The sequence below is a fragment of the Brachycentrus maculatus genome, unplaced genomic scaffold (assembly GCF_059751285.1).
Source record: "Brachycentrus maculatus isolate JH-2025_06_01 unplaced genomic scaffold, ASM5975128v1 h1tg000604l, whole genome shotgun sequence".
Taxonomy (NCBI): domain Eukaryota; kingdom Metazoa; phylum Arthropoda; class Insecta; order Trichoptera; family Brachycentridae; genus Brachycentrus; species Brachycentrus maculatus.
In genome coordinates, this window is record NW_028281343.1 from 302,478 (window position 1) to 328,414 (window position 25,937).

At 33.6% G+C, this 25,937-nt stretch overlaps 1 protein-coding gene across 2 annotated transcripts in view; it reads left to right on the top strand.

Annotated features, from left to right (window-relative positions):
• Positions 1–25,266, top strand: part of LOC148301117 (protein groucho-like) — a 57,359-nt gene extending 32,093 nt beyond the window's left edge. The window contains exons 2-18 of one of the 2 annotated variants that reach the window (XM_088273785.1): positions 1,566–1,663; positions 2,355–2,418; positions 3,165–3,209; positions 4,485–4,661; positions 8,290–8,322; positions 9,496–9,633; positions 10,297–10,404; positions 11,857–11,910; positions 14,292–14,459; positions 15,310–15,512; positions 16,107–16,227; positions 16,972–17,106; positions 18,219–18,398; positions 19,228–19,306; positions 19,397–19,561; positions 20,594–20,793; positions 22,358–25,266. In XM_088273785.1, the coding sequence (XP_088129911.1) occupies positions 1,566–1,663; positions 2,355–2,418; positions 3,165–3,209; positions 4,485–4,661; positions 8,290–8,322; positions 9,496–9,633; positions 10,297–10,404; positions 11,857–11,910; positions 14,292–14,459; positions 15,310–15,512; positions 16,107–16,227; positions 16,972–17,106; positions 18,219–18,398; positions 19,228–19,306; positions 19,397–19,561; positions 20,594–20,793; positions 22,358–22,465 (2,076 nt within the window). In that variant the 3' untranslated portion in view covers positions 22,466–25,266. The remainder of the gene's footprint in view (positions 1–1,565; positions 1,664–2,354; positions 2,419–3,164; positions 3,210–4,484; positions 4,662–8,289; positions 8,323–9,495; positions 9,634–10,296; positions 10,405–11,856; positions 11,911–14,291; positions 14,460–15,309; positions 15,513–16,106; positions 16,228–16,971; positions 17,107–18,218; positions 18,399–19,227; positions 19,307–19,396; positions 19,562–20,593; positions 20,794–22,357) is intronic. The other variant, XM_088273786.1, reaches the window with a different exon arrangement.
• The last annotated feature ends 671 nt before the right edge of the window (positions 25,267–25,937 follow it).

Below are 25,937 nucleotides of genomic sequence, written 5' to 3' on the forward strand. Positions count from 1 at the left end.
CTATACGTTCCATATGTCCAAACCAACTCAACACACCTTTCTTAATTCTATTGATAATCCTTATCTCAGCCTTGCATTCTTTCCTTGTTTCACCATTCGAACATCTATCATTCGTCTTTTGTCGCACATTCGTCTAAGAGATCGCATTTCGACTGCATTCAGTCATCCTTCTTTTGCCAACTCCATGCTTCACTTTTATACAATAGAGTTGGTAGAAGAAGAAGAAGAAGAATAAGTTTTTGTCGTTATTTTCTTTTAGCAACTGGATTTATCAACATTCATCAGCAAACCACTTTCCTTGCAAACATTGTACACCTTTTTCAAATACATACTTTATTTTCATTTGCTTACCAAACTAAAAGTACTCCCACCAGTATTGTATCAAATTTTTGACCGGTTGCACTTTTTTGCTTATCCAAATGTATTCCGATTGTGAGAATATTCCATTTCGTACATGTAATTCATTTGATTACTTTTTAAAATTTCAAATAAACAATTAAACAAAAATATGAGATCTGCAACCTACGCAGAAGAGCCAATTTATTCCACACTATAATACATATGTACTGATTAAGCATTTTTTTAGCCATTGTTTAATTTAGCGGTATGTATGTTCTTATTGATGTCTCCTCCAATTTCCATATTCAGTATTCCGTCGCTAAGCTTCCTGGAGACAATACGTATTGTCTATTTTGTATCAGTCGGTGTATTTTGTATTTCCACATCATGAGACGCGGTAGAGTAATAAAACCGATGCCATATTTTAGTGAAAGTTATGACCAGGTAATTAAAATCTCAATTCGATAATAATAATAAATTCTTTCAAGCAGAGGAAGGCCGAGGAAAACTTGGCACAATCAGGTATGTCAATTACTTGAATGTGGCCAGGTCAGGAGTCGAAATAATCCCCATTTGACTATATCCTCCGTTTGAAACATTTTCCGAATTTCGGTGTTCCTTCTTCGGTCTCTTAACATCTATTTCCGGTTACGCACCTCAATGTACTCATTTCTGAAGTTTTTATAAGAGATTTGGTTCTCGCTGTGTCTGCTCTGGTCTATCCTATTTGTAACAATTGATTTTATTTTTTATTTTAATTTATATTTTTTAAAATTTTTTAAATTTTTTATGTTCCTAAAGACAACTCTAAAATTGAGGCTGATCTTCACATACTGTGTTTAAAAACTGTGCAAAATGCACTGAAACATGTATCATAATAGGTTTTAAGAAATTAAGGTTTGTACCAAGTAAAATTTAATTTAAAAATGATAATTTATCTCATACACTAATACTTTTTATGGGAGTTATTATTATTTACCTTGCTTATTTTGGACAAGGTTTATAGATCATTAAGTGGATTTTTGTTTCTTCTATCTTAAATTTTTTCTGTGTTGGGAACTGGAGAGATAATCTAGTGTGGGCCGCTAGTTTGGGATGGTCCGATACCTAGCGGGAAACCCGATTGGCACAGTGCGAGCGTAAACTGTGCATCTTCGAGTTAAACTTCTATGATAATCTCTGTGTTAATCTCACTATAAAACTGATATTGAATTTCCAACTTTCAGGGTCCACCAACTAGTGCCAGCGCCATCAAGTTCACTATAGCTGACACCCTGGAGAGAATAAAAGAAGAATTCAATTTTCTTCAGGCTCAGTATCACACGTAAGTTTCTTTTAAATCCTTGAAATTCTTCAAATGTTTGTCGTTACCGCAATTGAAGTAGATTTATTTATGGTAACGACTGACAAGTCTAAAATTATGATTAAGGTGTACTAGAATTACACCCCTCATACTGGAAGTCCTGAAGAGAAGAAGGTGGACATGGTTGGGACATGTCCTTAGAATGCCACCTGAGGGCATCAACCCCTCATGTCTCTTCTTCCAACCCCGAGGATTCCGGCGCCCCGGAAGGCCGCTGACGACCATTCACCGACTATACTCAGCGGAACTTCGAGACGCCGGACTGACCTGGGAGGAAGCCAAGGAGATGACAGAGTGACTTGGAGACGACTCGTGTTGGCCATATGCTCCACCTAGGGAGCGAACATGGAAAAGAAACACAGAGAGTACTAGAATTACAAACAGATTTGGCTCAAGAAATTTTTAAACGTAACGTGCATATTTGGCTGTTTGGCTAATTAGTTTGCCGACCACTGGGCTGACTGATCACCTAAAATGTTATCCTGAACTGTGACCCAAAACGCGAGACTGATCAACGTAGTTTCCGACTTGCCTATTTGCTTTGCGTTCGGTTTGGTATATCAGAATCTGGTTGAGAAGTAAGGTCTGCTCGTATTTTTCAAAGAATATATTAAAGCGATTTGTTTAAATTAATAAATTTCTTTTCTTTCAGTTTAAAACTGGAGTGTGAGAAGTTGGCAGGTGAAAAAACTGAAATGCAACGACATTATGTCATGGTAAGTTATTTTTTAGATATAAATTGCTAACTTTCAATGCAGGATAACCTTATTTTTTGTAGACATTTCTTAGTGGAACTGCATTTTATATAATAAAATAAGAACTGTATACTTTTTTCTACATGAATTTTATTTGATCAGCTTTCAGGTTTCGACGTAAACCGACATCATCAGACTGGTGATGTTGGTTACAGACCCAGTCTGATGATGTCGGTTATGACGAAACCTGGTCGCTGGTCAAATAAAATGAACGTGGAAATAACTACATAGTTCTTATTTTATTCTACATTATTACCTTGACAAATTAAATTCAATAACCACTCATTTAAAGATGTTGCTATTTATTCACTTTTTGCATGAAATCATTTACATTTCACACCAATCAGTGCGCGAATTTGGTTGAATTTTATGTATTTTTAGATCTTAATATATTTGAAAATTTGACATAAAAAACTAAGCTAAAAAGAAATATTATGAGAAAAGTAATAATTATCATACCAATCAGGTAGCCGAAAAAGTAACAGTTACCCATTAGTCACACGTCTAACCTTTTTTTGTCTAACATTAGTTAGTGTAACCTTTGAAACATTTTGTGTTTCCACTTTTCCTTAAGATATATTTATGAAGTGAATCTCAAAAATAAAAACTTCTTGTAGTTATAATTTGTGGATTGGTTTTTGTATTTGGTATTTCAATACTCATCAAACTGAAACATAATTTAATTTGTTTTCTTTTCCTTTTTTCAGTATTACGAGATGTCATACGGATTAAATGTTGAAATGCACAAACAGGTAAAATACAATACAATATGAAATATTATATTTTATGCCTTTATGGTAATTTTCTGTTCATCTCCATAGTGCATTGGTTAACACCCTCGGCTTGATTCATGACACCCTGGGTGCGATTTCAAGCAGCAGCATCATTCTTCTTCTTCTTCTTCTTTTAGGACTAGGTCCTGTCATTCTCGGGTCGCTCCTGGGAGGTGGAAGACCAGCTATCCTTCCATCGTTTAGCTGGTCTTCCTGGGGGTCTAATCCCTCCTATGCTGCTTTCCGCTGCCACCCTCACCACTCGATCCGTACTCGCTCTTCCCACATGATCTCTCCAGAAATGTCTTCTTTCTCTTCCCCATCGCACAACATCTTCAACATCGCAGATTTTTCTTATTTCTGAGTTTCTAACTCTGTTCAGCAGCATCATTAATAAAATTAATTGTTTTTACAATGTTTAATGTGTTTTCCCGAACCAGCATCTGATATGGTAGACACTTAACCTTGCCTTAGTTAATTTTCAATCAAGAGTTTCAATCAGTATTATATCGCTGGTTAAATGCCAAAGGGACACAATGCAAATTTTAACTCTTTATTCCAAAAATGGTATCTACATCGTCAACATTTTCATATTCAAAAGACACCCATGGCTCTAGCGTTAGAAATGGACATCTCTGACCTAACCTAACTCTGCATTACATTCTTTTCTAATACCTTCATTTTGTATTTTCTCATATTTCGATATTCAACACATTCCTCCTAAAAGATCGGATTTCAAAGGCGTCTACTCCGATTTCATTCTTCTTTTGTCGATTCTATGTTTCGCTTTCATACGTGTTGGCACTAGTACCTCGTTGTCAACACATTTTTTGCGGAAAACGCTTGAAAGCGTCTTTAACATGCTGTTGGTAGAGAGCGGGAGACACTTATAAGTGTTCTATTTGTTTACTTTTGCCATGCCGAAAAACATTGTACAGAGCAGAATTGGGTTTGTGGTTACTTGTGATTAGTATACGACCGTAATAAGTGGTTCTACTAAACATACCTGCTCCACAATGGCCAACTTAATCTCAATAAAATGTATACAAATGAAACAATCGCACAATTTTCATATTTATGTGTTTTAAAAATAAAATAGAATTTAGTAGACTCTAAAAATCAGTGTTTGATTTCAAGATTTAATATATTCTAATAAGGGTTGGGGTTTATGATAAAACCGCCCGACAAAACTGTGTTAACTGCCGGTTTGTCATCCACGAGCAAATTCTTAACAAGAAGGACTATTATTTCCAGACTGAAATAGCCAAAAGACTGAACGCGATAATCGGGCAGCTGCTGCCGTTCCTGGCGCAGGAGCACCAGCAGCAGGTGGCGGCGGCCGTGGAGAGGGCCAAGCAGGTCACCATGACCGAGCTCAACGCCATTATCGGGGTACGTTTCAACTCCGACTCCTTCCCTCCGCTGCAATGGGTAAGGCTCGGCGCAGGCTGCCATCCGACCTTATGATGCTGAATTCAGGAATATTTACATTCAAATCACCGTTCATTATTTGACGGCTGTAACTGGCAACACCTGTACTTCTCTGTCCCCATCTTAAGTTCCATTTCATTGAATGTAATTATGGTAACCTGCTGAACTATTCAAAAACCTCATTTTTTATTGACATATAGAAAATTCTAACCAGGGCTTTTTTTTAAACGAAAAATATTAAAATAATTTTCCAAAAACCAAAAAAAAAAAACTTAAAATAAAGAATTTTAATCAAAAGCAATAAAATATTTATTTATTATTGGAAGAAAAAGTTTATTTTTTAACTTACAATATTATTTATTAAGGACCGTTATTTAGTTGTAACATTACTCACTAAAATAAAAATTCAAATATCATTTAAATATTCATTACAATTCCATATTTTATAATTTTGGCGAATTGTATAAATAAAGATTGTAATTACGTAAGCACAAACATTGTTTCGTCTAATTGATTTTGAAAAAAAATAAAAAAAATAATCCGTGAAAAAAGGTGCCGGAACGCCGTTGTTCCACCGTGTTATATGAGAAAAATATCCCTGCTAACAACCATTTATATGCACACTTTCACAACATTAAAACAAGTACTTAAATCTTTAAATACTGTTTTTTGCTTATGTTTACATTATTTTCTTTTTGTGTAAACACAAGCATCAGTTTCCGATCAAGACTTATTAATCTCCGTTTTAGAGCTGGCCTTGGACCATGTATTCAATTAGCTACCTCAGTATTTTTCTATTTATGATGGATTTTCTTATAGAATTATTACAGTGTGCCAATTTCTTCCATAGTTTCTCTGTCACACGGTTTTCTAAACTGAGGATTGAATATTTGGGATTCCTTGTTTGAAGCTCAAAATTTATTTGACACTACAAAGTTGTATTCGGGCACATGTTGCTGTGGCACAGTCTGGTTTAATGGAAAAGAAAGACAAGATACAACAAGATGTGCATATTTAATTGCAACATTGTGAAAAAATTTCTAAGAAATCGGTTTATAAAATTAGGAGATTTAAGATTTTGAGCGAACGAACGTTTTCGTTTTAAAATTATTTTTTTGGTATCTCAAATAATTTAAAAATAACTCCTGATTGGAGATATTCCAGATTTGTAAACAAGTATTTGGACACACTCAAAACGTGTTTTCATTTTTATTTAAATAATAGAAAAAGAAATAAAACACACACATAATTTAATGCAATGTTGTAGTAATATTTTGAAGCAGTCAGTAACTAGGAAATTTAAGATTTTTAACAAATGGACATTTACATTTTTATTTATGTAGATATTACAAATTATGAGAATTTATGGATGAGACTAAATCCAAATATCAAAAAAGGTACGAATCGATATAATTATCCATGTTCCATAAATACAGTGCTTAATAATACATTAGTGAAAATTTATATTCCACTCATTCATTATTTGTGTTGTCAGTTATTAGCTTTAAAATTATGTGCATTCAATAAAAAATACATTGCTGGGTTCATCATCATAATGTTTGCATTTTTATTTATTATCATACTGTGTTTCATGCATGACAATTATATATTTATATCTATTTTAATGTTTAGAAAATTGATGGGTTTACATATCTATAAAAATAAAAATTCTCAAATGGAAAAAAAAACTTCCAACTAATAAAAATTCTCATATGGAAAAAAAAAACTTTTAATCAAAGAAAAACTATTTGCAAATAATGTGAATTATTTCAGAAAAAAAAAGAAAATATGAAAAATGTTTCTTTCAATGAAAATTTGTAATAAAATATGTGTAATTGTGTCGGGTTGTTGTCACGTGGTTAGTGTCGCGGACTCTTGAGTAAGAGTTTCTCGGTTCGAACCCACTCTACCACAATTTGATACCTATTTCTAATAATGAGCCGCTTAGGCTCACTGAAATAGTATGAAATTGAAATATTTGTGTAAATAAAAAAATACAAATATTTCTCTTTTTTTATTATTTTTAAATTATTGAAAGTAAATTTTATCATATTATAGGCGTCTCAATTTTATATGAAACATCTCTCAATCTTTTTTATATGAAAAAAGATAGAAATAGAGTGGAAGTAAAGACACCTATAGTATTGACATCTCATCCGTAGGGTGAATAATCTAGTGTCTGATTTAATAAATAATATTAATATTGTTAAAATTTTCAACAAAACATTTTTCTTTAATACGTTAAACGCCATGGAGGGCACCTATGACCTCACCTGTGTTGGACCGCAGTGCCATGGGGACCACCAGTTACCTCAATCATGAGCCATATTCAAACTGCTTTAACTATGGAACCCATTGTCAAATAAAAAAATTAAATAAACTAAATAAATTATAATTTTAAAATACGTTAATTACCGTAGAACTGAACTGTGATGTGTTACTTGAGCCCAGTACAAAAGATTAACAGTAAGAGATTTAAATCTGTATTTGGTCCACAATAATGAACGTATGGTGACAATAAGTGTCACCTGTCAGGGAAACAATGAATCCTGTTGATACGATCATTATTGTAGACCAAATACAGATCTAAAAATTTTCTTTATACTGGGCTCAAGTAACACATCAAAGTTCAAGTAGCCCCGTTCTACGGTACCAAAAAGTTTTTTTTTGTGAATTTCAAAATTAACAAATTTTAGTATCGTTGGTGTTTAACGTGTTAAATGCTGTTTTATGTAAACCATTTTTTTTGCTTGAATTTTTATATGATTTTTTTGAATTATCGAAGTTTTGTATACAACCATCATCTTGGGGGCCAAAATTTTGTACGATTTTTTTTATTTGTTGATAGAGTGAAATTATAATTATCATTGTTTCTAATAAGCTGTCACTGTAACTGTTTTTAAATTAAGCATGTCACTTCAAGCACCCATTTTCATAATTTCAATATTTATAACACCATTAATCAAAATCAGTGAATGTGCTATTTGTCATTTGGATATTTTGAAATTAATGTTACATTTTATCGTCACATGTTTAGGTGATTAGTTTTCTGTCTTATATTTATCCATTCTTGTTAAAAAATTATCCAATTGTATTGAAAATATGTTTTTGCTACAAAAATTAATTACATTGTAATAGAGGGATGTTTGAGTATACAATACATTTTTTTAAAATTTCTAAAAATCTTGGTTAAAACCACTATTTCTTAAAATCCATTGTGATATGTGTTTGGATGCATTTAAGATTATTTTCAAACACCTCCGAATACGGTGTTTGAAAATGATATGAAATGCATCGAAACACGTGTTACAGTAGATACAAAAAATGGATACATATTACCACTAAGTGACTGTTGAATCACTTTATGAAAATAAACAGTTACTTAATTAAATATTTACAAATTTAATATTGACGGCGATCGTTATATTGAGAGCATTAAATTGTAACAGTTTAAAAGTTAATTTCAATATCTCGAAACTGAAAGATGTCAATCTTCAAAATGTGTAAAAGTTTAATAAGTTTGATTGGATCAAACATCTCGATGATGTAGTTAAATTTTGCATGTAAAAGTATGTATGTTTTTTTAAATTTTTATACGGAGTGTATATATACTGATTATTTCTTTCAGCAACAGCAACAACAGGGTCTTCAGCATCTCCTCGTAAGTTTCATATAAAATTATATATGATTAAAAAAATTGTTGACTGCCACTCTTTGCTAATATATTTTAACAATCCACTTCTAAAATTTCTGTTTATGAGGTGTTGTTTACGATACTGATGAATATGCTTTTGAATATATTTTTCGTTAGAAAATAATAATAAAAATGTCCTATTCATAAATACTATAAATATGTATAGTCATGTGCAGTCAAATACTATAAATATGTATGGCATATATGGTATCATTAAATTTTGTTTCAACTTGTCATATGTTAATTAAAATGAAGGGAATTGAAATTTACGGCAGATTTATATGAAAAAGATAAAAGTATTTTTGCTTATTCAAAATTATTAAACAGGGTATTATCACATTTCTTTATTTATCAATTATGTATACATATTACTCTGTACATCTGTATACTGCGTGCTACTCTTTACGTCCCATGGTAGATGTTTTGTTTGAGACAGTGAAATACGCTGATTGTGATCACTTTGGAACCCGTTACTTCTGAACAATAATAACCTGCTGATTAAGTTTAGCAGATAATGAAATAAAATATTTTTTTATGCACTATGGAATTATTATTAATATTAATGCTCCTATTCTCTTAAACGGCTGTGAAACGTGGCATCTTACGAGGGCCCAGAGCAGCCGTGTACTTAGCTTTGAGAATAGGTATCTGCGAGGAATTTCAGGCGTGCGGTGGTTTGACTTTGGACTCCATATTTCCACAAAGGGAGCGGATATGGAACAAAATGGAATGGAAAAATAATAATAAAAGTGTCGGGTTGTGGTCCCGTGGTTAGTGTCACTCTTTAGTCAGAGTTTCTGGGTTTGAACCCACTCTACTACAATTTGATACCTATTTCTAATAATGAGCCGCTCAGGCTCACAGAAATGGTATTGAAGCATTATGTAAATAAGAAAAACATAAATAACTCTTTTTACATAAATAACTCATACTCTATGTAAAAAAATATGTTTTATAAAAATAAATAAAAAAGGAATTATTTGCATCAAATTCAATTATAACTATGACGGTGATAATGCCCTGTGGATATGACATTGGCAATAACTACAAGACTGGCCTTGTTTTTCCGTATTTGCCCCAATATAACGCGTGTGTGACGGGGCTTGGTTGCATGGCGCGCACGTGGCCCGGATGCAGCAGCAAATGCACGCGCAGCAGCAGCAGGCGGCGGCGGGGGCCCTGCTGGCGGGCGGCGCGCACCTGCCCCCGCACCCCGCGCCCCCCAAGCCCGAGCCCCCCGAGCCCAAGCCCGCGCCCGAGGAGAGACGGGCCCTGCAGGTGACGCTCCTTTCAATTCCTCTTCATTTCTATTTCAAACCATTCCTACCGTTGTTTCATTCTTCCTCATTTCTGTTTCAAATGATTCCTACCACCATTTAATTCCTTCTCATTTGTATTTCAGATGATTCCTACCACCATTTAATTCCTTTTCATTTATTTTTCAAATGAATCTTACCATCATTTTATTCCTTCTTATTTCTATTTCAAATATTTCCTCCCACCATTTAATTTTCTCCTCATTTCTATTTTAAATAATTCCTACCACCATTTAATTCCTTTTCATTTCTATTTCAAATGATTCACATCACCATTCAATTCCTCCACATTTTTATTTCAAACAATATTAAATTCTTTCTTTGACCCCTAAATGCACCCAAATAGGGGAACACATCGGATCGATGCGGTGTAAACGAGATAGTTATTGATACGAAAGCAATTTGATTAGTCCTGCTCACTACATTTTTCGATCTGAATGTGGAATATATTGACGACAAAAGTGATGGAACCCAGAGCGAAGGACATAATTGGTATACCGGATACAGACGACACAGGTGATAGAGCCCAGAGTGAAGGACATAACTGATATACGGGAAGGAAATGGAAATGGGGTGGTATGGCCAGGTGTATGGGTCATTACTAATTAAAAATAATTGTTTTCAGAGGAGTTCCGTGTCTCCGGCTGACAGAGATAAGTACAGATCTCGGTCGCCACTGGAACCAGATCCTGCGGAAGTCAAACGGAGGAAAGAAGAAAAGATGCTCGGTCACGTGAGTTAATTTATATTCACATACTCTCAATACTTTCAGTAGTTTTGCTATTTAAAATCCTGATATGAACATCCATTTTTGGTCGAAAATGTAGCATTTCTCCTAACTATAATCTATTTTATGCAATAGAAAGTCTCCCTAAATAAATATTAATCTAACCAACTCACTAACCATTAGCTTTGATAGGTAGAGAGGGTATAATCCCACACCACTCTGTCTTTGCAAACATTCTTCACCTCATTTATATTCATTCATGCATTTCCTCATATATTCCCATAATTCCGATTCCTGATTTGTCCACTTTCAAGTATTTAAAGTTATTAAGTAAAATTTTCTCGCTCATTCTGCTTCTATTTCAAACTACATTTCCCCTATCAATGTGTTTTACCATTCTTTCCTCACTCATTTGTTCCACTTTTCTCAATTTTATCAATAATGCCTAGGATTCTTTCCTTATTTCATCATTTGAACATCTATCATACACATTTTGCTGTTCATTTGTAAGAGTGATTGCATTTAACTGCATTCAGTCTACTTTCATTCTTTTTTGATAACTTCATGTTTTATTTCCATATATTGGGGTTTGTACATGAGTTCCGTTATGCACTGCTACTTTAGCTTCTACTGTTAGGTTTTTGGTGTTGCTACAATTGTTCCCACTTCGTTAGGACAATCACTGCAGCAGCGGACAAACAATATTATATACCACACCGTAGCACAATTCAATACTTAGACCTACATAAGATACATTTTGTCACATTTAATATACATATTTAGTGCTGTTAGTGGGTAGAGAAATAACAAAGCGTTTAATTGTATTTTGTAGCTAATATTGATACAAATGAAAACATTACAATAACCTGAATGTTGTGACATGTTTGCTGAACTTTTTAATGTCTTTTATTTTATTTATTTATTCCATTTTCATATCTGTAAATAATACTGATGTGAATTTTAAAATATCTTTGCAAAAAAATAATTGTAATCTCACATTTCCTCAATAATATAATAAATTTATCATTTTATTTCTGTGTAAAATACATAGTAAATATAAAATATGCTAATTTTGCTACAGTATGGTTATTAATTGTTTAGTTTGAAGGTCTTAATTTTCTATTTTCTATTCATTGTTAACTACAATGTATTTTATTTATTGTTAATTTCCTCATTAATCATACTACTACTTAAAGAGATGTGCATTTTTTATTTGTATTTTTTGGGAAACATCTAATGAAATTATGTTTCTGTCATTGTCTACCTTTTAGAGGTTAGTTTTTTACGTTCATTACTTTGTTTGGTAATGAACATTAAAAAAAAACAAAATTACAAATCCCTGAAAATGATTAGGTTTCCTGGTTTTCAGGAAGGCTTGTTTACTAGACTGTTTCATGAAGTTATTGTTTTCATTTGTAAGGGTTAGTATAATTAACAAGGACACTTGGTTTATTACAGGATAGCGATGCTGAGAAAAGTGATCAGGACCTAGTGGTAGATGTAGCTAATGAGGTAAGATTTTTATCTGTACTCTAGGGGGGTATATTGGCAGATTTAATAATAAACAATAATGGATATATGTAGTTGTTTAAAAAAAAATGCATGAACAGAATGGTAGCCTAGACTTCACTTTGTCATTTAAAAAAAATAATAATTTGATTGAATTTATAATTTCTTAGTTTTGTTTCAGATTTTGAAAATAAATATGTTTTATGGAGTTTTTATTTATTTGAATGATTGGATTTCATTAAACAAAAATAGCACCTCATTATTTTTTACACCTCATTAGTTTACTTCACTAAATAGTGACTTAAAATTTGGAATTCTTGTTTCGTTATTATCTGAAATTTAACCCTAGATTACTGGATATTTGTAAAACTTATAATGATATATACACCGAGGCAACACATGTAAAAGAATGCAGTGGCAACTAGCATGTATCTTAATTTTTTACTGATATTTTTTGTTCATGTTTTAAGTTCTCAAAAAACATGTTGAACCTTTTGACAAAAAAAATGTTTTGTAGTAAATGTTTTTGGTAAATGTGAGTTTTTCTTATCGTCGTACATTTTAAAATAGTCCGGTATTACGGTGCATTGAAACAAGTCCCTTAGTCTAGGATTAATACTGTGCCCTAGAAGAAAACTCTAAAAAGTATATTTCGAAAAATCTGAAATACTGAAATTGTGAACAGCAAAAACACATTAATTTTAGTCATCATTTTTTACATGGTGAGTTTTACCTTTAAACCATCATCCCCAATCAGATACAAATACAAAAGTTCCCATGTCTTATCCTTCGTCTTATTTAGTGCCATAAACCATAATTCGCTCACTCCTTTCAAGAACGTCATAAGTCAAAAATTGTCAATTTTAATTTGTACATGTTTTCGGAATGCCCAGAAAATGTACTATATCCCAGCAAAAGAGGCATATTTTAAACATAATATTTACCTGCCACAGGGCAGAAAATGTTGTTTTTTTGCATTTTGAAGAAAAGGTATTGTTTAATTATTTTTTTAAATACACTAAATATTTTTCAAATGGAGAAAAAAACCTTCAGGTTTTACCTAAAAAGATCTGTTGCACAGTAAAAGTTTATTAAGTGGCTTGATATTTATTTTTGATACATTGTATTATATTTTTAAACTTTAAAAACGTTCTCCTGAAAAATCAAGTTTTTTGATTTATAACGTTCTTGAAAGGAGTGAGCGAATTTGTAGTGAGTAAATGTAGTTAAGTATTTTAAAATTGCAAGAATTTGCATTTCTTCATAATCTGAAAAATGTTACATAATTATGATCTTCTAAAGATTTGTTTTTAATATTCTGTAGTTTGCAATTAAAAAAAAATCACCCGAAGTCAATAATAGTAAATCCAAAATATCCAATGTTTGGGAGTGACAAAATCTTCATCCTATAATTTTAAGTTAATGAGTTTTTACTGTAGTTGTAGTCGTAGCATGGGTAATTTTTGTTTCTAAAATAGGATTTATAGATTCTAACGGCATCATAATATGTATCTAGTTAATGGTAATTATTATATGTCCGCCTTCCACGTATGGCTACCATGTCCAGCAGGTCCTGTGTTTGATTCCCAAGGGGGTCAGTATAAATATAAGTGATTTTTCACTCTAATGTTTATTTAATATTACCCTGGACTGGTATCTGCAGCGCAGGGCTGATCACCTTTCCATCATGTATTTAACAATCAAGATAACACAGCTTTTATATGATGCAGTGCCTTATACGTAATTGCAAAAATTGCAAATTGTACATTTTTGACTTTATCATCATATTTATCATCACAGTAGTTTAAAAATGCCATTACTCGGCGAAAAAATTGTGAGTTTTTAAAAATAAAATATAATTCAGACTCTACAATTCGTCCGCCTCCATAGTGTAATGGTCAGCACGCTCGGCTACCGTATTGGAGGTCCCGGGTTCGATTCCCAGGGGGGGTCAAATAAATATAAGTGATTTTTTCACTCTTATATTTATTCAATATTACCTTGGACTGGTACCGAAAGCGGAGGGGTGATCACCTTTCCTTCATGTGTTAACGATCAAGATAACACTACATCTATATGATGCAGTGCCCTATGCACCATTGGGGTGCGGATAAGGGTTTGAATGAAAAAAAATGTTTAAACATGCCACAACATAGCAAAACAATTGCGAGTTTTTAAAAATAAAATATAATTCAGTAGACTCTTCAAATCAGTGTTTTATTTTAATATTAAATATATAGATTTAAATGGAGTTCTACAAATTTAGCTCCAAATCTATAAATAAAAATCACATTTCTTATTGTTAAAACTGGAAAATGCAGATTCATTGAATTTGACGATGTAAAAGTTACATTTCGGCTAAATTGCAATTGTCTGTGTACCAGGAGGACAGGAAGGGCGAGGAGCGGGTGGGCGAGGCGGGGCGGGAGAACGGGCCGGAGCGGGGGGGGAGCGCGACGGGCGCGGGGGGCGGGGGCGGCGGGGGCCCCCTGCACCGCCCCCCGAGCCGCAGCGGCTCCAGCTCCTCGCGCAGCACACCCAAGATCAAGGATGTGAGTTGGAATTTTTACTTTGTTTTCAGTTGATCATCTTCAATATTCAGACTTCATTATTAGTCGAGATAGAATAAGAAACGGCAACGAAGGGGTTGTATTTTCTGACAAATCACAAAATTACATCGATAAAACAAGCTTCCATTACTATTACGTAATGGAAGCTTGTTTTTACTCTAAGAAGCATGCATATCAGGTTAGAGTCTTCGAGATAGAATAAGAAACGCCAGGATCAGGGAAATATGTGAGATCGAAGATGTCGTTAGGTGGGGAAGGCAACAAAGGAGGCAATGGTATGCGCATGTGAGGAGAATGGAACCATCCAGACTCCCCCACATCTCACTATACGGCCAACCCCATGGTAGACGACTCCCGGGCTGACCACCAAAGAGATGGGTCGATAGCTGGAAATCGACATCGCAGGAGGCTAATCCCTCTTAAAAACAGGCCACTAGGCCTACAACAAGATGAAGAAGAAGAGAAGAAGATTATTAGTTGGAATATAAATTTATATTCAAACCCGTAGATGGAAGCGTCTGTTGCTTCCGAAACTAGCCATAACAGTATAAAACTCAAGTGGTAAAAAACATCATCAGACCAGTCTGATGTCAGTAATGACAAAAACCGGCCACTGGTAAAATAAAATAAAAGTGGAAAAAACTATATAGTTGTTGTTTTATTACATAAAATACAGTTTCACCAAGAAATGTCAGTATAAAACAAAAATCTAATATATTAATGAGAAAAAATTAATGATTGAAGTGATTAATTATAATTTTTAGGTATTGTATCTACACTTAATTTTATTGGTAATGTTTTTTTGTAATTCTGGAATTGAATTTTTTCCCAGGAAAAGCCTGGCACGCCGAGTTCCACCAAGGGTCGGTCCGTGACGCCGACGGGGGCGGCGGCGGCGGCGAGCAAGGCCGGCGCCGGGGGGCCCTACTCGCCCTACCTGCCCCCCGGGCCCCCCTACCACCGCCCGCCCCCGCAGCCCCCCGGCCCCACCTACCCGGACTCACCCAGATCCAACGGGGTAGCAGCCGGGAAACCGTGAGTGCACCTTTAACTACTCAATATTGCCTCCGCCCGTATATTACTCGTCCGCCTCTGTAGTGTAATGGCCAGTGCACTCGGCTACAGTTCTGGAGGTCCAGGGTTCGATTCCCAGAGGGGGGTCTAATAAATATAAGCGATTTTTTCACTCTTAATATTTATTCAATATTACCCTGGATGGTACCTAAAGCGGAGGGCTGATCACCTTTTCTTCGTGTGTTAACGATCAAGATAACACTGCGTTTATATGATGCAGTGCTCTACGCACCATTGGGGTGCAGATAAGGGTTCGAATGAATGATATTTCTTTTATTTATTTATTTAAACTTCATGTGCAGGAAAGAAATAAGTACATTGGCAGGCTTATTGATATTGGGACTAGTGATATTGGTCAAAATGTTTGGTACCATATATAGCTGTTTGCAATTAGAGGGTAATTAGTACTTTAACATTTAAAAAAACATAAATAACAAATTGAAAAAAGGAAGGAATTGGAAAAAATATCTGAAGCCTCACTATGAATGTTACCAAGATTATGGATTCTTGGTAAAGTAGCAAATTTACGGTAAATTAATTTGTGAATGTTTCCAGTGCGTACTCCTTCCACTCGTGTGGGGGTCCCCTGCAGCCGGTGCCCTTTCCGGCGGACGCTCTGATAGGTCCCGGCATACCCAGAGGAGCGAGACAAGCTACTACTCTGCCGCACGGTGAAGTAAGCAACTACTATTCTCTCTTTGTTCAACCATTCAAACATAACCGTGCTTAATTTTCTGAAGACTTTTTTGGGAAAGATTAGCCATTTTTTTTAAAGACGTAAGAGGTTTGTAAATAAATGAGCAGTTACAAAAATATGTTTTTTTTTTTACTCTTTTTTCTACATATTGTGATTATCAACTGACTCAACACATTGTTTGAGAGAATGCTTAAAAGCTTCTTTTACATACTGTTATTATAGAGCGGGAAACGCTTATAACCGTTTTAATAAATATTGATTTTGTAATTAAAAAATAAGACTTTCTCTTTTAAAACTTAAAAAAAAAAACTATAAATTTATCTATAATATCCAAAATTATTATTTTTATTAAACTCTTCTTTGAAAATTAAAATTATATATAAATATACTAATAATTATTTTTTCGATAAGGTTACTTGCGATTAGGTTACTAGTGATTAGTATATGATATATATATACCCTATATATATATATATATATATATATATATATATATATATATATATATATACCCTAATTAGGGTCTAATACCCTATGTATATATACCCTAATTAGGGTCATATACTAATCACTAGTAACCTAATCACTTTAACCACTTAAATACTTTTTTAAATACTTAAATACTTTTACTAGGTATTTAACCTAGTAGGTTAAAAACACCGCCTGACAAAAATGTTTGAAGCATGTAGCAGTTTGCGTGACTCGTGTGCTTTTTTGCCGCAGGTTGTGTGCGCGGTGGCCCTGTCCCAGAGCGGACCTAGTCGCCACGCCTACACGGGAGGCAAGGGCTGCGTCAAGTTGTGGGACATCACGACCCCCTCCACTTGCTCCAAGCCCCTTTCACAACTGGATTGCCTGGTAATTATCTATCCTACTCCCAATAAGAACTAAGGATCAATTATGATCCGGCCGATTCTAATATAATGTCGCATGAAAAATATTTTCATGACAAACTTATTTTACTCATACTCACCCAGAAATAAAATCACTCCTAAACGAGTGGAGGCTTTGTAAAAAAAAAGGTCATTTCACTGAAAATTTAATATTGTCTAATTTTATATTGTCTCATTATTCACAATAATTTTCACTGCTATAATATTGATTGCTCTATCTGAAAGGATGATTGGATGGCGTGCTGATTCAAACTAAACCATTCTATCGAGATTTTTTTTAAATTCTATTGATTGATTCGGTAGTCACTTTGTGTAAAAATCTATCCATTTTATGTTTTACTGAGTAAATACCACTATTTCTTAAAATCCAATGTGATACCGTAGAACGGGGCTACTTGAACTTTGATGTGTTACTTGAGTTCAGTGCAAAAAAAATAATTTAAATGTGTATTTGGTTTACAATAATGAACGTATCGACATGATTCATTGTTTCCCTGACAGGTGACACTTATTGTCACGATGCTTCGATCGATACCATGATCTAAATATTTTTTTTGTACTGGGCTCAAGTAACACATCAATGTTCAAGTAGCCTCGTTCTACGGTACATTGAAACGTCGCTCACTCCTTTCAAGAACGCCATAAATCAAAAATCGCAATTTTCAGTTATTTAATTTTTTTTTTAAATATACTAAATATTTTTCAAATGGAGAAAAAACCTTCAGGTTTTCCTAAAAAGATCTGTTGCATAGTAAAAAGTTCAGTAAGCGGCTTGATATTTATTTTTAATACATTGTATTATATTTTTAAACCTTAAAAACGTTTTCCTGAAAAATCAAGTTTTTTGATTTATGACGTTCTTGAAAGGAGTGAGCGACATGTGTCACGAGAGTTTTTTTTATTGATATCTCATATAAATGATAACAGATCTTAAAACATCAAAAGTTTCCTTCCTGCTGATGATGTGATGCCGAAATTTGATCTGTTGACAGATTTGACATCGCATTGTAGGCATATTGTAATAGCAAAATCATGTCATATAGGAGTGATTTAATAATGCTTGTGTGTGATTTGCAGCAACGCGATAATTACATCCGATCGGTGAAGCTGCTACCCGATGGCCGCACCCTCATAGTGGGAGGGGAGGCTTCCAACCTCTCCATCTGGGACCTGGCCAGCCCCACTCCGCGCATCAAGGCGGAGCTCACCTCCAGCGCGCCCGCCTGCTACGCCCTGGCCATCAGCCCCGACTCCAAGGTACTGTAACCTAACCGGACTCCTTCTTGGCTCATCAGCTGCTCGCCCTCTCGCCCACTCTAGCTGTAGATGTCTCGTTATCACTATAGAAATGTACAGAATATTGGTTATTGTAAAGAAGGGTAAAGGCTGAATGAAGTTGATATTCGATTTCTCAGATGTATGTGCGACAAAACGATGCGTGTGAAAGAATGCTAGTCTGATTTGAGCATTATTGATAAAATTAAGATAAGTGTGTTGAGATCAACTTCAAAATTAACTTTATGTATTAAATGTTAAATTTAAAAACTGATTTCTTAATATTATTTTTTGACATCTCATCAAAGATGAAGAGGAATATGGAAGGCATTTACGGGGCTGACGACCGTCATAGGCTGGTTTAAGTCACTTTTTTTAATCACTTTACACACGTGTAACATTCTGATTTCTTGAGTCTACAAAGTTGTATTTTATTGTTAAGAAAACACATAAAAATCTATTTTGATGTGACATTTAATGCATAACTTAAAATGGAGTTCTACAAATCAAACTCCAAATCTATAAATAAATTCAAGATTGACATATACAATCCATGATATCAAATATGAAACTATATCAAAACAGTTATGTGATACCATGTACAGTCGATTTGTGAAAGCTTTTCCCTTGTTCTGGGCATGGAACGCTCAAAAGGTAGTTGACGCTAGAGAGTGTTACTCATTTTGACAAATAACTTACTTATTTTCTCAGTTTAGGTGAGGACCGTACTTTTGTATTACATATAAACATAATTTTTTTATTTATTCTTGATATCGGTTATTTATAATGCGATTTATCAATTTATTTTCAGGTTTGCTTTAGTTGCTGTTCCGACGGGAACATTGCTGTTTGGGACTTGCACAACCAGACCCTTGTACGACAGTTCCAAGGTAAGTTGTATCGACATCTAATTGTAACAAGACTTGTAGATTGTTTTGTTTTATCAGGATAAGTGTGTGAGTTTCCGCTCAATGTTCCAGGGCACACGGACGGAGCGAGTTGTATAGACATATCAGCGGATGGATCCAAGCTGTGGACCGGCGGGTTGGACAACACGGTGCGCTCCTGGGACCTCCGGGAAGGCAGGCAGCTCAACCAGCACGACTTCTCTAGCCAGATATTTTCGCTGGGATACTGTCCTACAGGTGCCTACCATATTTTACTGCATATTTAAAATATGCTTAATTATTTCAATTACAGGTTGTGTACGCTTAAAATAAAACACAAAAAAGCTGGAAGAATTCTGAAAACCCGTTTGTACTTTTCCTTTCATTTTTGCATCAGGAATATGTAATTTGGCAGTTTTACATGTCGCTCACTCCTTTCAAGAACGTCATATTAAAAAAAAACTTTATTTTTCAGGAGAATGTTTTTAAAGTTTAAAAATATAATACAATGTATTAAAAATAAATATCAAGCCACTTATTGAAATTTTTACTGTGCAGATCTTTTCAGGTAAAACCTAAAGGTTTTTTCTCCATTTGAAAGATATTAAGTACATTAAAAAAAAATAATTAAACAATACCTTTTCTTCAAAATGCAAAAACAACACTTTCTGCCCTGTAGCGAGTAAATATTAAGTTAAAAATATGCCGCTTTTTCTGGGATATAGTACATTTTCTGGGCATTCCGAAGACATGCACAACTGGAAATTGACGATTTTTGATTTATGACGTTTTTGAAAGGAGTGAGCGATGTATGCAAAAATTCATTGTTTTTGAAAAATGGCCATAAACTTTAAACTATACTACACTCCCAATTTTCTTTGATGAATAGTGAAAGAAATCCTGTATGATCAATTTCCTGGTCATTCTAAAAAAATGTAAACAAAGAAAAATTTTAAAATGCGCTTATGTATACCTACTTGCTTAGTAATAATAGTACATGACTAGAGACAACTAACCATAAAATGGATATTTTGGACCTGAAAACATTTTTTTTAAAAGCATTATACTGCAAAGTATGGTTTGGATTAGAGGTAGGTAAGATCCAATCATTTAGAAGATCCACATCGATGAATCCGTACTCTAATACCGAAGCAACAGATCTTTTGTCGGATAAATCGCATACCGATAAGGTCAGAACTTTTAGACAAGGCTGGAGATCTGGCATCCGTGGTTTGAATGTTGAAACTTGACCCTCTCACAAGTACACCGATGTTAACACATGCATTTCAGGGTCTTGGTTGGCAGTGGGAATGGAGAATTCTCACGTGGAAGTGTTGCACGCGGGGAAACCAGACCGCTACCAGTTGCTGCTTCACGAGTCGTGTGTCCTCAGTTTGAAGTTTGCGGCTTGCGGTAAATGGTTCGTTTCAACCGGGAAGGACAACCTGCTCAATGCCTGGAGGACGCCATATGGTGCTAGCATATTCCAGGTATGACTAATGTGGATTTTAAATTTTACACAGTATATTAGGTGTGTTTTTTTATTTAAAGTATTGTACTGACATTTCTTGGTGGAACTGCATTTTAATTTTACTATGTAATTCATGTGGAAAATTCATAGTTATTTTATTCTGTATAAGGTGTGAATGGGTAACACTGCAGATCAGTAAAATAATTTGATACTTCAAACCCTTACTTGCATCCCAATGGTGCATAGGGCACTGCATCATATAAACGCAGTGTTATCTTGAAAGTTAACACGTGAAGGAAAGGTGATCAGCCCTCCACTTCAGGTACCAGTCCAGGGTAATATTGAATAAATAATTGATACTTGCTTTTCCTCAAATCAAACAATGTGACAAATTAACTTATGTAAATAAAAAAATCAATCTAAGTACCAATACTCTGCTTTATCAGATTTATTTACTGCATACTTATGTCAGTTTACTGTACCAATATATCACAAAAACAAATGTGTACATACATGTTTGGTCAAATAAACTTAGAATATTACGCAATAAAGCTGTACAACCTGTTTCCATTACTCATTAAAAAATGAAACTTTGTATAAAAGAGCTATTCGTAATTGTATAATTAGATGGGTGGATTTAAAATAATTTCATTAATTGATTCCACAGTCACTTTGTGGTAAAAATCTATCCATTTTTAGTTTAAGTTTTACTTAGTAAATACCACTATTTCTTAAAATCTACTGAGACATGTGTTTTGATGCATTCCGCATCATCATACGGTGTTTGAAAATGATGCGGAATGCATCGAAACACGTGTCACAGTAGATTTTAAGAAATAGTGTTATTTACTAAGCAAAACGTAAATTAAAAATGGATAGATTTAAAATAGATTGTATAATTCAGCCATGTCATCCATGATTGCATGACTAATGACAGACCAATTACTAATTAAATAAGTTAAATAAAATTGTAAAATATGCCTTCGGCACAGAAAAACTCAGCAAGAACACATTATTGCAAATTTGGTATCTTGATCATTGAATACACAAAGGAAAAGTAGTCAGCCTTGCGCTTTAGGTTTTGAAAATTAATATTTATTTTGAATCGAATCTGACATCTCCATCATGATAGCCTAGTGCTCTAACCACTATGCTATGGAAATGGACCATAAAATAGTATACTTTAACTCTTTAAGTGCCAGATGGTATCAGTACTGCCGATCTATTGCTAATTTTGTATGCCTGGGAATGGGGAGCGATTAAATTTGCTTAATGTATCTAACTGGTTATCTAGGCCTATTAACCTCTTAACTGTTGAATTTTGCCGAGAAAATTTGGTGCTGGAAATTGTAACCGACAAGTAGAAACAAGACTGTCCGAACATTGCTCGGGTTATTGAATACAAGCAAAGGGGTCAATATTTGACTCGGGCAAAGCAAGAGTGACGAGTCGGAATACGATTTACCCGGGCAGTGCTCGGACTCGTCAAATGCAATACAAACCCCTTGCCCGAGTCACGCTTGGGCTAGTCAGGGAACTGGTTGAATTATAACTAATGAACCATGTTTGTCATTTTTTTCCAGTCTAAGGAGTCTTCTTCGGTGTTAAGCTGCGATATCTCAGCAGACGACAAGTTCATCGTGACGGGGTCCGGCGACAAGAAGGCCACAGTGTACGAAGTGAACTATTGATTGTTGGCCGTGTTCTGTGCATATGATTTAGTGTACCGTGTTCTATTTTAACGCAAGTGAGTTTTTCAGTCGTGGCACCTCCCGATGGCATTCCTTATGTATTTTTTTTTCACACCTACCAATATGCATTTCTTAGTTGTATCGTTAAATATGTAACGGTGAATTTGAAAGTTCTATTGATGATCAGATTCTGTTGCGCTGTTAGATGTTTGAAGGTTATATCGAAATTGCTGAATTCAACCTGGTTGTTTAACTCGAAGCATTCTGACATTTGGTAATGATAATATTGATTATACATGTGTATAGTCTAATGTGTCCTTACAGGTTAGGTTAGGTTAGGTTTTACTAGTGAATGATTAACCTTTCCGGGAGTACAATAATTGATGTCTGACATTCTCTGGAGAGGGGGTACTTTTTACATGAATTATTTTTTCTTCACAAAATCTATGTATTATGAAGATAGAAATGATGTAAAAATAATGAAAAAAATAAAACTCACTATCTCTAGGTTTTATTTTATGGGAACATTACATACAAATATACACAGATGACATTGCTATACAAGTTAAATCATACCAAAAAACAGACGGACTTCGACGTTCATTAACGTCGATACTCCTTTGAGGAAAATTCACACCAACGTTCATTTACGTCCATACTCCTGGAAAGGTTAAAATATAACATGCGTACCAAACATGAAATTACATTTCGATAATAAACTTTACGATTCACAGTTCGCATAGGTGCTTGACCTAACCATATGATAACTCGGAATAAATATACAAGATGTGCGATTATGTAAAATGACGTCAGTCGTCTCGGCTGTGGAAATATTGCCCACACAATAATAATAATCATAATCCTGAAGTGATTGGAAATTTGTAAACTCGTCGCATTTGTCTCGTAATAATGCTATATTGATAATACGTATTAAATTACGTAAAGGCAAGATTCACGATTCAAGATATACATTTGTATTCTGCAGAAATTTATCAAGTCATAATACAATTAAAATGAGCTGCTGTCACTTAATACCTTACTATTTCTCAGACTTTATTTAAAAAAAAATAAAAACATATTGCTCGCTCCTTTTAAGAACGTCATATATAAAAAATCGTCAATTTTGAGTTATGCATGATTTTGGAATGCCCAGAAAATCTACTATATCCCAGCAAAAGAGGCATATTTTTATTTTATATTTACCCGCTACAGGGCAGAAAGTGTTGTTTTTGCATTTTGAAGAAAAGGTATTGTTTAATTATTTTTTTAAATATACTAAATATTTTTCAAATGGAGAAGAAACCTTAAGGTTTTACCTAAAAAGATCTGTTGCACAGTGAAAAGTTCAGTAAGTGGCTTGATATTTATTTTTAATACATTGTATTATATATTTAAACTTTAAAAATGTTCTCCTGAAAAATCAAGTTTTTCGATTTATGACGTTCTTGAAAGGAGTGAGCGATATGTCAAAGGAGAGTATTTGAGTAATATAATAATGTACTTGATTTAACAAAAAATAAAATTAAATGAACTTACGTTAAAATTCCATGGATTGACTTGGTTATTTTTCAGAGTATGTTCACAATATGTATGTGTTTATGCTGACCTTATCAGGTATTGATCCTTGAACTTCTTGAATGGCGTAATGTGTCATTGGCTACACCATAAAAAACGACATTTTGAGACCAAATTGACCTTAAGTAATTTTACAACAGCGATGGGTTTAGAGCTTACCTTTTTTTATCGTAATATTTGTATTATTATGATGTGTAGAGGATTATTGTTTATATAGAATTTTCAAATTCACCGTACACATTTTGTATGGAAAACATTTGTCTTGTATGGAATATACATATCAGATTATGCAGATTTAATTTAATGAATAATTTCCTTTGTCGGGGAAATTACTGTGATAACATTCCAACAAAGGTTGTTTATTGAAAGACCGCAAATTATGTTAGGAATGATGGACAAGAAAGCAATATGTAAATAAGATTTCCATCACGCGCACATATATATATTATAGAAGGAATGTGTTCATACGAATAGCCGGTATCGCGAATACGAGTGTAGTTGCCGGTATTGATTCACTTACGGAGACTCGTCATAAAGTATAATATGTTGTGTGATGACATTGTAGCGCATAATCTCTGTACTACGGTCGGCCTAGGGATAATAAATGTGTGTTTTTAAAATGAACTGGAATTTAAAATATCAAATAATTACCTTTGTATAGTTTTATTGAATTTAAAATGTTTTGTAGTTTGGAAGGATGTGCAATTCAAATTTATTTTGTGTCATATATATTTTTGTGTTCCGAAGCTATCAAATATAAAGGCGATGTGATCTTTTTACTTTGGAGCTGCTCGATGCAACATTATCTTATAAATCTAAGAGTTTTCTCATCTTATCGGTGTACAATAAATAAGGGATATTTTATTTATTTATTCGCTGCATCTTCCAGAAAAATATGCACCTTTGATTCGTATTAATACCATAAATATACCTCTTACTAATTTTACGAATGCTACGCTTTTTCTCATCTTTCCGGATTAAAACAGTACACATTTGTTACATAAATTATTATTTTTTTACTAGATTCATCTTTGCATTTTCATTTAAGTAATAAAGCTTTTTAAAATGTCAAATATCGACATAATTAAATCCTAATTCAATCAAAACACTTACTGTGTGTCCGTGAATATGTTAAAATTGCATTCATCAGGTCTCTGTAAATATATATTTTTCCTTTCTTTATATTGTTTTGTTAATATGTATGTATTAAAACATCTTTCAAAATATAATGAAACTTTTTGATTTATTTCACACCGCCCCTGATTATATTTCAAAATCACATTCAAAATATGTGAGGTAGGAGAAATTATGCAGTAAACACATCGTAATTGAAATATGTACATACTACTACATAGTATGTACGCAGTTTTGTTTTACATATTACAACTGTATATATTAGTTACATACTGAAATTACATATGCATTAAAATATTTACATAAATTTAAATAAGCTTACTTACTTTCTTTACATGGAAGTTTGTTTATGTGCTTTGTTAGTATGTGGAGGTATATTTTTCATTGAATGCTACGAGTAATTTTAAGGGGATTAAAAATATATATATATATCGAGGACCTCGTTATATTGATGTTTGTAACATCAAGGTTCTACTGTAATATTGATTGTAATAAAAAGATCAACTAAAAGAATACAATATATTTTTTTCAGCAAAATGACAAGTAAAAAAATTCAAAATACATTTAAAAAAAAGTTATTGGGTATTTTAACACTTTATTTACTATTTTTTTTTAAATTAAATTAACCAGCCTAAAATAACATTGATTATTTGTTGATAAGTTGTTGATTGAGTAAATTTATTTAATTTATGTTGGAAAATCTAATGTTTTTGATATTAATAGGGGGTTGAATTAATTCTCGACGTTTTTTGTAGTATTTTGA